This window comes from Phyllobates terribilis, unplaced genomic scaffold (genome assembly GCF_046119375.1).
Source record: "Phyllobates terribilis strain yellow unplaced genomic scaffold, ASM4611937v1 Scaffold_2__4_contigs__length_985480577, whole genome shotgun sequence".
NCBI classification, from domain to species: Eukaryota; Metazoa; Chordata; class Amphibia; order Anura; family Dendrobatidae; genus Phyllobates; species Phyllobates terribilis.
The window spans coordinates 627,953,916-627,969,148 of NW_027362762.1; the positions used below are offsets into that span (position 1 = coordinate 627,953,916).

The 15,233-nt window shown below is 41.0% G+C and overlaps 1 protein-coding gene across 3 annotated transcripts in view; it reads right to left on the reverse strand.

Annotated features, from left to right (window-relative positions):
* LOC141221874 (contactin-associated protein-like 5) overlaps positions 1–15,233 on the reverse strand; it is a 1,265,469-nt gene that overhangs the window by 173,894 nt on the left and 1,076,342 nt on the right. For all 3 annotated transcript variants that reach the window (XR_012289806.1, XM_073666602.1, XM_073666603.1), the window contains one exon: positions 10,424–10,648. Coding sequence is in view for 2 of the 3 variants with exons in the window: in XM_073666602.1 (XP_073522703.1) it covers positions 10,424–10,648 (225 nt within the window). In the remaining variant the exon portion in view is untranslated. The remainder of the gene's footprint in view (positions 1–10,423; positions 10,649–15,233) is intronic.

The window sequence follows — 15,233 nt, forward strand, 5'->3', positions numbered from 1 at the left end:
GAAGCACCTGCTGTTTTTGTGCCTCATCTGGAATTTGTAGCGATTGGCGTGGCCATAAGAAAGGGATCTTATCACATTGTCCGCTAAAAGAAGTAGACATTTTAGTTTGGCTGGAAGATGGTCTTTGTTCTGCACCTACCCCACGGACACAACCTTTTTTCCCCTTCCCAACACGCCTATTCCCCTTTCCACCAGCAGCAGGCCTTTTTCCACTCATTTTGGTGGTTAACTAATTCACAACTCTGGAGTTGTTTGCACAAAAAAACAATGGATGGTAACCGAGCAGAGCTGAGTGGCCAAACTGTGGTATTAGGCCAAAACTATTGGCTGGGTTAGATGCAGAAAAAAATTATTTTTAATTTGCAACCTGATGGAGGTCAGTATAGATGGACTAATAGACCAAGTCCCACACACTGTTAGAAGCCCAAATATTTTTTCAGAGCTAGATGCAGAAAAAAATTATTTTTAATTTGCAACCTGATGGAGGTCAGTATAGATGGACTAATAGACCAAGTCCCACACACCGCTAGAAGCCCAAATATTTTTTCAGAGCTAGATGCAGAAAAAAATTATATTCAATTTGCAACCTGCTGGACGTCAGTATAGAAGGACTAATAGAACAAGTCCCACACACTGCTAGAAGCCCAAATATTTTTTCAGAGCTAAATGAAGAAAAAAATTATTTTTAATTTGCAACCTGATGGAGGTCAGTATAGATGGACTAATAGACCAAGTCCCACACACTGCTAGAAGCCCAAATATTTTTTCAGAGCTAGATGCAGAAAAAAATTATTTTTAATTTGCAACCTGATGGAGGTCAGTATAGATGGACTAATAGACCAAGTCCCACACACCGCTAGAAGCCCAAATATTTTTTCAGAGCTAGATGCAGAAAAAAATTATTTTTAATTTGCAACCTGATGGAGGTCAGTATAGATGGACTAATAGACCAAGTCCCACACACCGCTAGAAGCCCAAATATTTTTTCAGAGCTAGATGCAGAAAAAAATTATATTCAATTTGCAACCTGCTGGAGGTCAGTATAGAAGGACTAATAGAACAAGTCCCACACACTGCTAGAAGCCCAAATATTTTTTCAGAGCTAAATGAAGAAAAAAATTATTTTTAATTTGCAACCTGATGGAGGTCAGTATAGATGGACTAATAGACCAAGTCCCACACACTACTAGAAGCCCAAATATTTTTTCAGAGCTAGGTGCAGAAAAAAATTATATTCAGTTTGCAACCTTATGGAGGTCAGTATAGATGGACTAATAGAATGATGCTATGCCCAAAAGATTTTACTTCACTAGGTGCAGTAAAAAAATTGGTATTCTATACACAGGTGGTATATCTTGCAACACAGATAGGCTACTCCACTGACTAACACACTCTGCAATAGGCCAAAAAGGATTAGCTTTGCTAGATTCAGCCAAATGCTGTGAAAAAAACTTGCACAGCACTGGCACAGACCTGCCTGGCAAAAACTGATAGGAACTGATGTAACCTAGTCCTGAAAAGGACTCCAATTACAATTAGTCTTTACTCCCACAATCTATCTATTTAAGAGCACAGACCTGCCTGATAAAATTCGTAGGAAATGCTGTAACCTAGTCCTTAAAAGGACTGCAATCACAACTATTCCCTACTCCCAAGCTATCTGTATATTTGTGCGAAAATTGGCTTGAAATTAACAAGGTATAGCGCACACAGCAACAGCGGTGCCGTCTAACACGCAGCTGCAGCAGTGAGAAAATGGTGGCGACGGGGAAAATGGCTTGGTCTTATAGGGCAAGGACATGTGACATACACTGCCAATCACACATGCCCTTGCTTGTGTGAAAAAAAGCACTTCGCTCCGTGTGTGCGCTGCTGATAGGCTGACAGATTGCACCTCCCCACTGCAAATGCGGGAAAGAGAAAAAAAAATGGAGATCTTCATTGTTCCTGCAGAGATCCATCCCCTGCCCCTCCCCCCGCCCCGCTGTACACTCAAACTGCGTATTAACATTAATTTTCATCATTACTGAGAAAAAATCCAGTTATGATTTTGGTGCACGAACAGTTATCGAACATAACCTCGAACAGCCGAATTTTTCTCAAATTGTTCGTGTTCGCCGACCGGCTCGAACACCGCCCAAAACAGCTCGAATTTGAGATTGGCGAACAGTTCGAGTAGAACAACGCTCATCTCTAGTTTTTACCATCAGTGTGTCATCACTGTGTCCGTTTTTACCATCAGTGTGTCATCACTGTGTGCGTTTTTACCATCAGTGTGTCATCACTGTGTGCGTTTTTACCATCAGTGTGTCATCACTGTGTGCGTTTTTACCATCAGTGTATCACTGTGTCCGTTTTTACCATCAGTGTGTCATCCGTATGTCCGTTTTTACCATCAGTGTGTCATCACTGTGTCCGTTTTTACCATCAGTGTGTCATCACTGTGTCCGTTTTTACCATCAGTGTGTCATCCGTATGTCCGTTTTTACCATCAGTGTGTCATCCGTATGTCCGTTTTTACCATCAGTGTGTCATCACTGTGTCCGTTTTTACCATCAGTGTGTCATCCGTATGTCCGTTTTTACCATCAGTGTGTCATCCGTATGTCCGTTTTTACCATCAGTGTGTCATCACTGTGTCCGTTTTTACCATCAGTGTGTCATCACTGTGTGCGTTTTTACCATCAGTGTGTCATCCGTATGTCCGTTTTTACCATCAGTGTGTCATCCGTATGTCCGTTTTTACCATCAGTGTGTCATCACTGTGTGCGTTTTTACCATCAGTGTGTCATCCGTATGTCCGTTTTTACCATCAGTGTGTCATCACTGTGTCCGTTTTTACCATCAGTGTGTCATCACTGTGTGCGTTTTTACCATCAGTGTGTCATCACTGTGTCCGTTTTTACCATCAGTGTGTCATCACTGTGTGCGTTTTTACCATCAGTGTGTCATCACTGTGTCCGTTTTTACCATCAGTGTGTCATCACTGTGTGCGTTTTTACCATCAGTGTGTCATCCGTATGTCCGTTTTTACCATCAGTGTGTCATCCGTATGTCCGTTTTTACCATCAGTGTGTCATCACTGTGTGCGTTTTTACCATCAGTGTGTCATCCGTATGTCCGTTTTTACCATCAGTGTGTCATCACTGTGTGCGTTTTTACCATCAGTGTGTCATCACTGTGTCCGTTTTTACCATCAGTGTGTCATCACTGTGTCCGTTTTTACCATCAGTGTGTCATCACTGTGTCCGTTTTTACCATCAGTGTGTCATCAGTGTTTTTCACAGATAAAGAAAAATAAATTACAAGGCTTCTTCTTTACTTTGCAATGTTACACATGAACCGCACATGCGTTTATCATTATAGTGAATGGCTCCATAGAAGATGTAACTATAACACCCTTTTTATCTCCAGTCCAATCTTTAATAGAATGATATATGTATATATTATCTATAATATTAAATTTCATGGAAGCCCCAACGGAGCTACTAACATGTGACCAAAAAATAATGTGAAACTGGCCTTGCTACACCACATTCCAAATTATTAAGCAAATTGGATTTTAGTGTCACAAAGATGTAATTTTTTTGTTTTTCAAATAAACTCATGGATGGCATTGTGTCTCAGGGCTCTTTGGATAACTGAAATTAATCTCAAACACCTGTGATAATTAGTTTCCCAAGTGAGCCCATTTAAAGAAAAACTACTTACACATTAAGTAGCCACAGGTTTTAAGCAATATGGGAAAGATAAAGGATCTCTGCTGCCGGAAAACATCAAATAGTGCAATGCTTTGAATAAGTTATGAAATTAGATATTTCACAAAAAGTCAAGTGTGATCATCGTACTGTAAAGAGATTGGTGGCTGATACAGAGCGCAGATGGGTTCATGCAGATAAAGGCATAATGAAAAAGGTTTCTGACAGACAAATTCATCGGATTAAGAGAGCCGCTGCTAAAATACCATTACAAAGCAGCAAACAGATATTTGAAGCTGCTGGTGCCTCTGGAATCCCGAAAACTTCAAGTTGTAGGATCCTCCAGAGGCTTTTATTTGTGCCTAAACCTACTATTCGGCCAACCCTAAACAGTTCTCACAAGCAGAAACAGTTGCAGGGGGCAGTTGCAGACATACATGATGACTAATTTTAAAACAGTCTTGTTTACTGATGAGTCCAATAAAACCCTGGATGGTACAGATAGATGGAGTAGTGGATGGTTGGTGGATGGCCACTATGTCCCAACAAGGCTGCCACATCAATAAGGAGGTGGTGCAGTCAAATTTTGTGCCGGAATCATGGAGAGAGAGCTAGTAGACCCATTTTAGGTCTCTTCAAATTGTGAAAATGACCTGGGCAAAGTGTTAGAACCTTGCTGTTAGGTTTTTTTCCTTTGCTGGTCACATGACCTTGTTGGCCTATTTAATCCTGCTCCGCCCTTCTGGCTTTGCTGGACTTCATTGTATATCTACTTTCTAGCTAGCCTGTGCTCTGTATCTAACTCTGTTAGTTTGCTTGGTCTACGGACCTCTATGTTCTATCTATTTTGTTTGTTCGTCTGTCTGCTACTATTTCTGTTAGGAGGTGTCCCATATTCCTCCCAGTCCTTAGTACTTGTAGGGATTCCCTCCCCACATCTATAGGTCTCCGTACAGACTAGATTAGGACTTTAGCAGGTCTGATCGCAGGATCAGGTTCCCTGTTACATCGTAGGGATTCAGCTGAGTCCTATAGTAGGGACAGATCTCCTCTCTTTCCTTAGCTTTGGTAGCAGAACATAACAGTAAGTCCAGCCAGCAAATTCTCTAAGGAAAGATTTTTCTGTTCCATCATGGTGTCGGTTCAGGATTTGGCTCATCGCCTGCAGGGACTCTCTCTGGAGGTGGCCGAGCTCCGTCAGCACGTGAGTAACTGTCCTGGAGCACATTTCTTGGAGCCTAAGGTATGTTTGCCGGATTTATTTTTTGGTGAACACCGAGAATTTTTTTCATTTAAAAATGCTTGCTTATTGTATTTTCGTTTGAGACCTAAGTCCTCTGGGGATGAATCCCAGCGCGTAGGGTTCATAATGTCACTTTTGAGCAAAGAGCCTCAGGAGTGGGCCTTTTCTTTGCAACCTAGTGATTCATGCTTCAGATCAGTGGATAGTTTTTTTTCTGCTTTGGGACTATTATATGATGATCCTGACCGTGTCGCATCAGCTGAGACTGAGTTGAGACGTTTAAAACAAGGATCAGGTAATGTGGAAAAATATTGTACACATTTTCGTCGTTGGTCCACTCAAACAGGGTGGAACGATTCTGCTCTGAAAAGTCTATTTCTTGCTGGGCTCAGTGAAAGGGTTAAAGACCTGCTAATTGCTTATCCTACACCTGAGGATTTGCAACAGGCTATGCAATTAGCTATACGGGTGGATAGAAGACTGCGTGCTAGGGTTAATGAGAGCAAATCCTCTGCTATGTCAGTTTCTGGTTATGATAATGTGTGTACTAACAGTGGTGAACCGATGGAGATTGGATCGGTGGCACCTCGCTCTCAAGAAAAAGACCGTCGTTTTTCGGAAGGCTTGTGTTTCTATTGCGGAAAATCTGGTCATTTGATTAAAGGCTGTGAGCTTCGTATGAAGAAAGAAAAAAAAATGGTCAGTCACGCCCGTATTGCCTGTTTAAATTCCAAGGGTATATTTTTAGCTGCTTCCACGATTGCTCAGGAAAAATTAATGGAATTTCGGGTGTTTGTTGATTGCGGGTCTACACTGAATGTAATTGATGGGGGATTCGTGGAAAAACTCAATTTAAAACCTGAACCTTTTTCATCCCCCATTGCTGTGGTTTCTGTGGATGGTTCCCCTTTGAAGAATATTACTCTCAAGGTCAGTGAATTTCCTCTCACTATTAATGGTGTTCACCATGAGAAATTGGATTTGGTAGTGTTGAATAACTTGCCTTCTCCAGTAATATTGGGTTTGCCCTGGTTAAAATTTCACAATCCTGTACTGGATTGGTCTACCAGTGAAATTAAATCCTGGAGCCATAAATGTTATGACAAGTGTTGTAACGGGCGTATTGCAGCTTTGGATAGGGGAGAATTGCCTGTTCCTATTCAGGATTTTTGGAGAGTTTTTTCTGAGAAAGAATCGCAGGTTTTGCCTCCCCATAGAGACTATGATTGTTCTATTGAATTTGTCCCTCGAGCGACTCTTCCTAAGAGTCGTTTATTTAACCTTACTATTCCTGAGAGGAAGGCTTTGGAGGAATACATACAGACAAGCTTGGCCGCCGGTCACATTAGGCCCTCTAAGTCTCCTGTGGCGGTTGGATTTTTTTTTGTAAAAAAAAAGGACGGCGGTTTACGTCCTTGTCTGGATTTTCGTGAGATTAACAAAATTACGGTACGCAATCCTTACCCACTGCCATTGATTCCTGATCTGTTTAACCAGTTATTGGGGGCCAAGTGGTTCTCTAAAATTGACCTTAAGGGGGCATACAATCTGTTGCGCATGAAGGAGGGTGATGAATGGAAGACTGCTTTTAACACTCCTGTGGGTCATTTTGAGAATCTGGTTATGCCTTTTGGTCTTACTAATGCTCCTGCATTTTTTTCAGAATCTGATTAATGACATCCTTAGACCTTTGATCGGTAAAAATGTGGTTGTGTATTTGGATGACATTTTGATTTATTCGCCAGATCTGGAGTCTCATTGGCGGAGCGTGCGTGAGGTATTACAGTTATTAATGGACAATTCGCTTTTTGCTAAGCTGGAGAAATGTGAGTTCGCTGTACAGAGAATTAGTTTTTTGGGCTACATTATCTCCAGCAAAGGTTTTGAGATGGATCCGGTTAAGGTTCAGGCTGTGCAGGAATGGCCTAGGCCTATTGGTTTGAAATCGATACAGAGGTTTTTGGGTTTCGCCAATTACTATAGAAAATTCATAAAAAATGTTTCTAGTATTGTCAAACCTCTGACTGATCTCACCAGGAAAGGTGCTGATGCGGTTCAGTGGTCTTCTGAGGCCATTGAAGCTTTTGTGTATCTCAAAGAGAGGTTCACCTCTGCTCCCATCCTTATGCAGCCTGATGTTACTAGGCCGTTTTTGGTTGAGGTTGATGCTTCCTCTGTGGGGGTTGGCGCAGTATTGTCTCAGGATAACGGGGATGGATTACATCCCTGTGCCTTTTTTTCAAAAAAATTTTCGGAGACTGAATTGAATTACGATATTGGTAATCGGGAATTATTGGCTATTAAACTCGCATTTGAACACTGGCGCCACTTCTTGGAAGGTGCGGAATTTCCCGTTCAGGTTCTTACGGATCATAAAAATCTGATATATCTTGATGCTGCCAAGCGCCTGAATGCCCGTCAGGCTAGGTGGGCACTGTTTTTCTCGCGGTTTAATTTCTCCGTTACTTACATCCCTGGTACTAAGAATGTTAAGGCGGATGCCTTGTCTCGCAGTTTTTCTCCCATAGTCGGTGCTGAGAAAGAGGAAAACATTTTACAGGATGGTGTTGTGATAGCTGCTTTAGACTCCGTTTTGGAAGATGAGATTCTTAAAGCTCAGGAGAATGCCCCATCTAACACTCCTCATGGGAGGTTGTTTGTGCCTGGGACCTTTAGGAGAGATTTGTTTGTTGAGTGTCACGAATCTCGGTTGGCAGGTCATCCCGGAATCTCTGAGACCAAGAGACTGGTGGGTCGCAGTTTTTGGTGGCCTGGATGGCAGAAGGAAGTCATTAAGTGGGTGCGCCAATGTACTATATGTGCTAGATCTAAGTCCTCACATACTCCTGCTGCGGGGTTGCTTTGTCCTTTGGAGGTCCCCAGTGCTCCTTGGACACATTTGGCTATGGACTTTATAACTGACCTTCCCCCCTCTGAGGGTTTTACTGTCATCTGGGTGGTCGTGGACCGTTTTAGTAAGATGTGTCACTTGGTTCCCTTCGTCAAACTGCCCTGCGCTAAAACTCTCGCTAAGGCCTTTGTCAAGGAAATTGTCAGACTTCATGGCGTTCCTACTGACATTGTTTCTGATAGGGGTCCTCAGTTCGTGGCTCGTTTTTGGCGTGCCTTTTGTGACAGGTTGGGAATTCATTTGTCGTTTTCGTCCGGATATCATCCTGAATCTAATGGCCAGACAGAAAGGAAAAACCAGGATGTTGAGCAGTTCTTGCGTTGTTTTGTGGCAGACAATCAAGAGGGGTGGTCTGAGTTTCTGCCACTTGCCGAATTTGCTCTGAACAATCATACATCTTCTTCTGCTGGTTGTTCGCCTTTTTTTTGTTGTTCTGGGAGACATCCGTCGTTTGGGTCGTTCTCCAAGTTGGGATCTGCCGTGCCTGAGGAGGAGAATTTTTCCGGTGATTTGGAAAGAGTTTGGACGGATGTGCGTGGTAATCTTCAGGAGGCCAACAGAAAATCTAAAGACTACTTTGATAGGAAACGACAGGAGGTTTTGTTCGCTGTTGGTGACATGGTTTGGTTGTCCTCTAGGAATCTGCGGTTGAGGATTCCTTCTAAGAAATTGGGTCCCAAGTTTGTAGGGCCCTTTAAGGTGCTTCAGGTTGTCAACCAATCTGCTGTTAGGTTGGAGGTTCCTACCTCCTGGAGAATTAATCCGGTCTTTCATGTCTCTCTGTTAAAAAAAGCTGTTGTGTCGGATGGTGACGCCTCTGCCTCTGTTCCTCCGGTGGTGGAGGACGGGGAATATGAAATTTCTCGCATCCTTGACTCTAGACGGTATAGAGGTAGTTTGCAGTATCTTGTGGCCTGGAAAGGTTTCGGACCCGAGGATAACTCTTGGGTGAGGTCAGATGATGTTTCCGCGTCCAGACTTATCAGAGCGTTTCACAGGAGATTTCCTGATAAGCCTGGTCCTAGGGGATCCGGAGGATCCTCTTAGAAGGGGGGGTACTGTTAGAACCTTGCTGTTAGGTTTTTTTCCTTTGCTGGTCACATGACCTTGTTGGCCTATTTAATCCTGCTCCGCCCGTCTGGCTTTGCTGGACTTCATTGTATATCTACTTTCTAGCTAGCCTGTGCTCTGTATCTAACTCTGTTAGTTTGCTTGGTCTACGGACCTCTATGTTCTATCTATTTTGTTTGTTCGTCTGTCTGCTACTATTTCTGTTAGGAGGTGTCCCATATTCCTCCCAGTCCTTAGTACTTGTAGGGATTCCCTCCCCACATCTATAGGTCTCCGTACAGATTAGATTAGGACTTTAGCAGGTCTGATCGCAGGATCAGGTTCCCTGTTACATCGTAGGGATTCAGCTGAGTCCTATAGTAGGGACAGATTTCCTCTCTTTCCTTAGCTTTGGTAGCAGAACATAACACAAAGTATATGGAGTTTCTAACTGACCACTTTTTTCCATAGCACAAAAAGAAGAACTGTGCCATCTGTAGCAAAATCATCTTCATGCACGACAATGTACCATCATATGCTGCAAAGAATACTTCTGAGTCATTGGCTGCTATGGGCATAAAATGAGAGAAACTCAGGATGTGGCCTCCATCCTCCCCTGACCTAAACCCTATTTAGAACATTTGGAGTGTCCTCAAGCAAAAGATCTATGAAGGTGGGAGGCAGTTCACATGAATGCAGCAGCTCGGGGAGGGTTTTCTGGTATCCTGCAAAGAAATTGAAGGAGAAGCTCTGCATATTTGGTTGGAGCAGTGCATTTTGAGTTATTTTAGTTATGAAAAAAATACTGTTATCATTGGGAGGTTTGTCCAATAAAATTTGATTTCTACTCTAGTGGTTGATGATTTGAATATTGTGCTGACTCATTTACATCAACCATTAAGGCAAATCAGAGAAAAAATAGTATTTGCATAATAATTTGGAACATGGTGTAAAACAGAAGGGCACCATAGAAAAAAAAGGAAATTACCTTCAACAAATAGCAGTATAATCAAGATAGACAATGTTTGGGGGTATAACCGAGGCACACACCAAACATAGTGATGAAAAATCACACCCAGAAGGCCAATACAAATACAGCAGTTAAAACATTTTAAAAGATGAAAAACCTGTGCCATCAAATTATGTAGAGGAAAGCAACTCTGTGCATATCACTCCTATACTAGGCAGTTCTTACGATTTCTTACCATTTTTCTTACAGTAGCTGTGGTAACTGTATCAAGTCAACACTAAAAATGGAAGTGCATCATAAATTCCCTTTTTGGGGTGCAGATTACTCCACTTTTGGTGCAGTGTATTTTCATAAGATTTTGTGCTCATTACAAAATGTTACCAAAGTTGTAGAGCCACTCTTCTACATAGACACCAGTGATGTAAAAGGCACATGGTAGATGGGCTGGTGACACGTTCTGCACTGGTGTATCACCGTGCCATACAGAACAAACCATGTAATGTATGTGCACATCATTGTGCATTATATAAACGCTGGTGGGGTCACACTTACCATTTCTGCACAGCATGACCGCCATGTTATCCTGATACACCGAGGTCACGTAGAGCAGTAGACTTGGTGCTTGAGCTGTCAGAAAGCTGAAAGTAATTTTCTCCTTTGATATCACGGTATCCGCATATATGGCTGAGGCTGAAGCACTAATATTCCTGGATACTGGATATGGCTCCTGGAAAATATATGTGACGGAGGATCCAGCTTCAAACATTGCAGAAACTTCTAAAAAAAAAAGCGACAGAAAGGTGAAATACAACCTTACAAATCACACAGATATGAATGGAATAAGGGTCACTGACCAAATATCTGTTCCCAGGGAGTCGTGATGAAACATCAATTCTGACTGCAGCCAGAGATACGGGGATAACACAACAAGAACGATTTACCATTCTGGACAGCTTAGTGACAACCTCTAGGGGAGCTGTGATAATAGTCATACTGATTGTCAGCTGCATGCACCACACTGGATACCACAGTCTAGTTAAAGTGCCCTGTTAGAGCATTCTGAATTAGCTTGGGCTGCCTTATATCGGCCAAAGCAATAAACGATTACAAGGATAATTACTTCATCAATACATTGGCGTTCAATTTTCACCATTTTTAAAATGAAAACACTAAATTTGTGCATATTTTTGCTCTCAGCAGAGATCTCAATATTTTTTATTCAGTAGCTGTAGTAATGGTAACAAATCAATGCTAAAAATGGCATTTATCCTTCCAAGACAAATCACTGAGCTAAATAGCCAGAATTTCAAGCTGACAGATTACAGCAAATTAAAGCTGGCCATGTACTTTAGATGGCTGTCGGCCAAACGATGCTTTGGCAGGTCATTTGGCCAACAGCCATCTCAGCTGGCTCTCCCATGCACAGAAGCACTTGTATGGCTGGTTCAGTGCTTTCTATGAGAAAGCTGTTGCCAGATATATCTGGTGACGGTTTATCTCCGGAAAAATAATGCGTTCAGCAGAGATTGGAAATGCCCAATCGACATCTCCCTCAAAGCTCGGTTGTCCTGGACCCTCATATTATTAAACTGTTGGCTTGGCCGAACACACTATCAGTGGGTTTGGCCACATTAGTCTAATGTGTATGTGGGACTTAGAGTGGACCTTTCACTAAATTTTTAATGTTGAACTGAACACACAATGTAATAGGAAAAAATAACATGACACACAGTGGCTTAGATAAGTTTTCTCAGTGTATGACATACAGTGCCTTGAAAAAGTATTCATATCCCGTGAATTTTTCCATATTTTTTAAGTTACCCCCACAAACTTAAATGTATTTTATTAGGATTTTATGTGACATACCAACACAAAGTAGCAAGCATTTTATAAATCTGAAAATTAGGACATTTGTATTCTGCCCCCCTGAGTCAATACACCTTTTACTGTAATTACTGCTGCAGGTCTTTTGGTGTATGTCTCTATCAGCTTTTCACATCTAGAAGATGAAATTTTTGCCCATTCTTCTTTGCAAACTAGCTCTAGCTCAATGAGATTGGATGGAGAGCATTTGTGAACAGCAATTTTCAAGTTTTGCTGCAGTTTCTCAATGGGATTTAGCTCTGGACTTTGACTGGGCCATTCAAACACATGAATATGTTTTAATGTAAACCATTCCATTATAGCTCTGAAAGTATGTTTACGGTCGTTGTCCTTCTGGAAGGTGAACCTACACCCCAGTCTCAAGTCTTTTTTCAGCCTCTAACATGTTTTCCTCCATGATTGCCTGGTATCCAGCTCCATCCATCTTCCTATCAACTCAGGCCAGATTTCCAGTCCCTGCTGAAGAAAAGGCACAGCATGATGCTGCCACTACCATGTTTGACAGTGGGGATGGTGTTTTCAGGGTGATGTGCAGTGTTAGTCTCCTGCCACACATAGCATTTTGCAAACAGTAAATGGGGCTTCTTATGGCTTGCTTTCAAAAATAGCTCTCTTCTTGCCACTGTTCCATAAAGGCCAGATTTGTGGAGTACAAGAATAAGGGCTCAAACACACTAAATTGGACAAGTGAAATATGATAAAAAATCGGATTATTACTATTACCAATGTTATTTGATGAAGCAATGTAGATCTGCATATTTTTTCTCAGCTGTATTTGGCATGAGAAAAAAATTGCTGCGATTTCACTGTGTTCGATTTTTATGTATACATTGCAATTCTGTAGCATAGCAAACTCTAAATGGTCCTGTAAAAGATTAATAGCTACTGAGTTAAAAAAACAAATTGTATACAAACAGCATACGGATGACAAATGAGAAAAATCATTCCTGGATGGGAATGGGACCGATTTTTTATATGCAAGTGTGAGTGAGCCCTAATAGTTGTCCTATGGACAAATTCTGCCACCTGAGCTGTGGATTTCTGCAGCTCCTTCAGAGTAACCATGGGCCTATTGGTTGTATCACTATTTAGCGCTCTCCTTGCTTTGGATATCAATGTAGGTGGATGGCCAAGTCTTGGTGGGTTTGACGGTGTGCCATACTCCTTGCATTTTTGCATGATGGATTGAACAGTGGTCTGTGAGATGTTAAGAGTTTGGGTTATTTTTTATAATCTAATCCTGCTTTACTCTTTTCCACAACTTTATCCCTGACCTATCTGGTGTGTTCCTAGTTTTTCATGATGATATTTGATCCTTAATGTTCTCAAACAAACCTCTGAGGTCTACACAGAACAGCTGTAGTTATACCGAGAATAAATTTCACACAGGTGGACTTAATTTACTAATTATGAGACTTCTGGAGGTAATTGGTCACTGTGGATTTTATTTAGGCATATCAGACCACAGGTGGATAAATACAAATGCATAATTTTCAGATTTATAATTTTAAAATAATTAGAAAATCATGTATCATTTCCTTTAAATTTCACAAATACTTGCTACTTTGTGTTGGTATATCACATAAAATCCCAGTAGAATCTATTTAGGTTTCTGGGTATAAACAGAAAAAAAATGTGGACTAGTTCATGGTGTATGAATACTTTTTCAAGGCACTGTATAATTTCAGATAGCCTGATCTCTGGTCTAACCTCATGCATGATGAGAATGTTTTGGGAGTAGAGGACAAATTACTGACAACTGTCAGATAAGGTTCCAGCAGTTTGTGTGGGAGAAAGGGCAGCACAGCTAAATTTATCTGTGTCACATTACAAACCCTTCAATCAGCTCTCTGCCTCTTATAGCATTGTCACCTGTGCTGTCTTCCTTGACACTGCTTGTCCAGAGTTGAGAGCTAAAGGGTCAGTAATCTGTAAAAAATACTAACTTTCCGTATAATTTTCTCTATCGAGGACTTCTCAAAGTATCAATATCAAGATATTCTTATAAAAAAATGTATCTATTTATTCTCGGGTTGTCCATTAAAAAGAATTATTGCAGACGGTACATACAATAATTAGTTACAAAGTGATTGTCCATTTGTCCATAATTAGCTTTATTGTTTAGATTCACCCATCTTTCCCTGGGATCCTGGATGGTAGATTGCATCTATTTGTGTCCAGCACGTGTGTCAGGATCACCATGTGTCCGGGTCTCTCCTTGGGCCTACATCAGCAGCTGGTTTACACACAGACTCTCGTCCTGTGTCCTGTGGAATGGCAAGAGCCCCCCTGTCTCTAGCATGGGCTTTTATAGGCCGGTCATATGGCACCTGTTCTTCTAATTATGGTGCTGAACTAAAAATACACAAATAGCTCATGTCATCTAGAAACCCTAGCACGAGGCTGATACAATCTTATGGATGGTACAGAATTCAGAATTCAGAATAAAATTAATATCTATAATTCATATTTAACATAATCACACTTATGTCTGCTGTGCACAGGGTGTCATTCCATCTCATACAGGAGTAGCCCAGAATAGGCAGGTTTCTCCTGTCTGAGACGTATAATGATAGGCAGTCTACAATGGTCTCATTGCAGAGCTATTGTACTTTTTCTGTTGTGTGCTGCTGCCTGCTTATGTGCAACATCATATAAAGAAAAAAGTACATGCCCCAAGTGAAAACTATCTGATAATAGTTTAATGAAAATTAACTCATTAGTGACCAAATAATTTGATTGCTAATATCTCTGCAATGGAAAGGTAAAATATAAAAAAAAAAATGATTTCGCTCAGCAGCTACTCTTACATTGTGTCCAATTTAACATGAAAGATTTGGTGATAGATCACCTTTAAGAAAAAGTGATCTGTGCGGTTGCTGCTGGTGATGATGTGTTTAGTTCCTAAAGTTCATTTTTTATACTAGATACAGTTGTACAGTATATACCTTTCAGATTGCAATGGCACTAGCCTCAAAGAGGTTTGCAGGCACCAGGTATAAACAAAATGTTTTCATTCAGTGACAGCAGGCATCATGAAAATAGTAGAGAAATTAAATGCAAAGCACCCAATTCATCATTTGTGATCTCTTAAGTCACTTTCCTTATTAGTTATTCTTTATTTTCTGACAGTTTTTGCAAAATCAAATATTCTTCATTTTTTGTCTTTAACCGTTTTTGCGACTTTTAAAAATCACATTTCATAAATCTGTCTAAAACATCTGGATAAGTAAAGTTGTTGAGGAAAAAAAAAAAGACTTTAAAAAAAAGGAGAATTTAAAAAATGGCAAAAAAAACACAGAGAATAAGCCGCAAATACTAAAGCCACTAAAAAGGAGCAAATGACCCCACAAAAGTGCAGAACAAGCAATGATGAATTGTGGCGAAAGTCTACTATGAAGTCGTAGTACTTTCTGATACTCCTTTCTGTGATGACTACCCCTTATATCATCATTGATCCCAGAGGTTACACAAAATG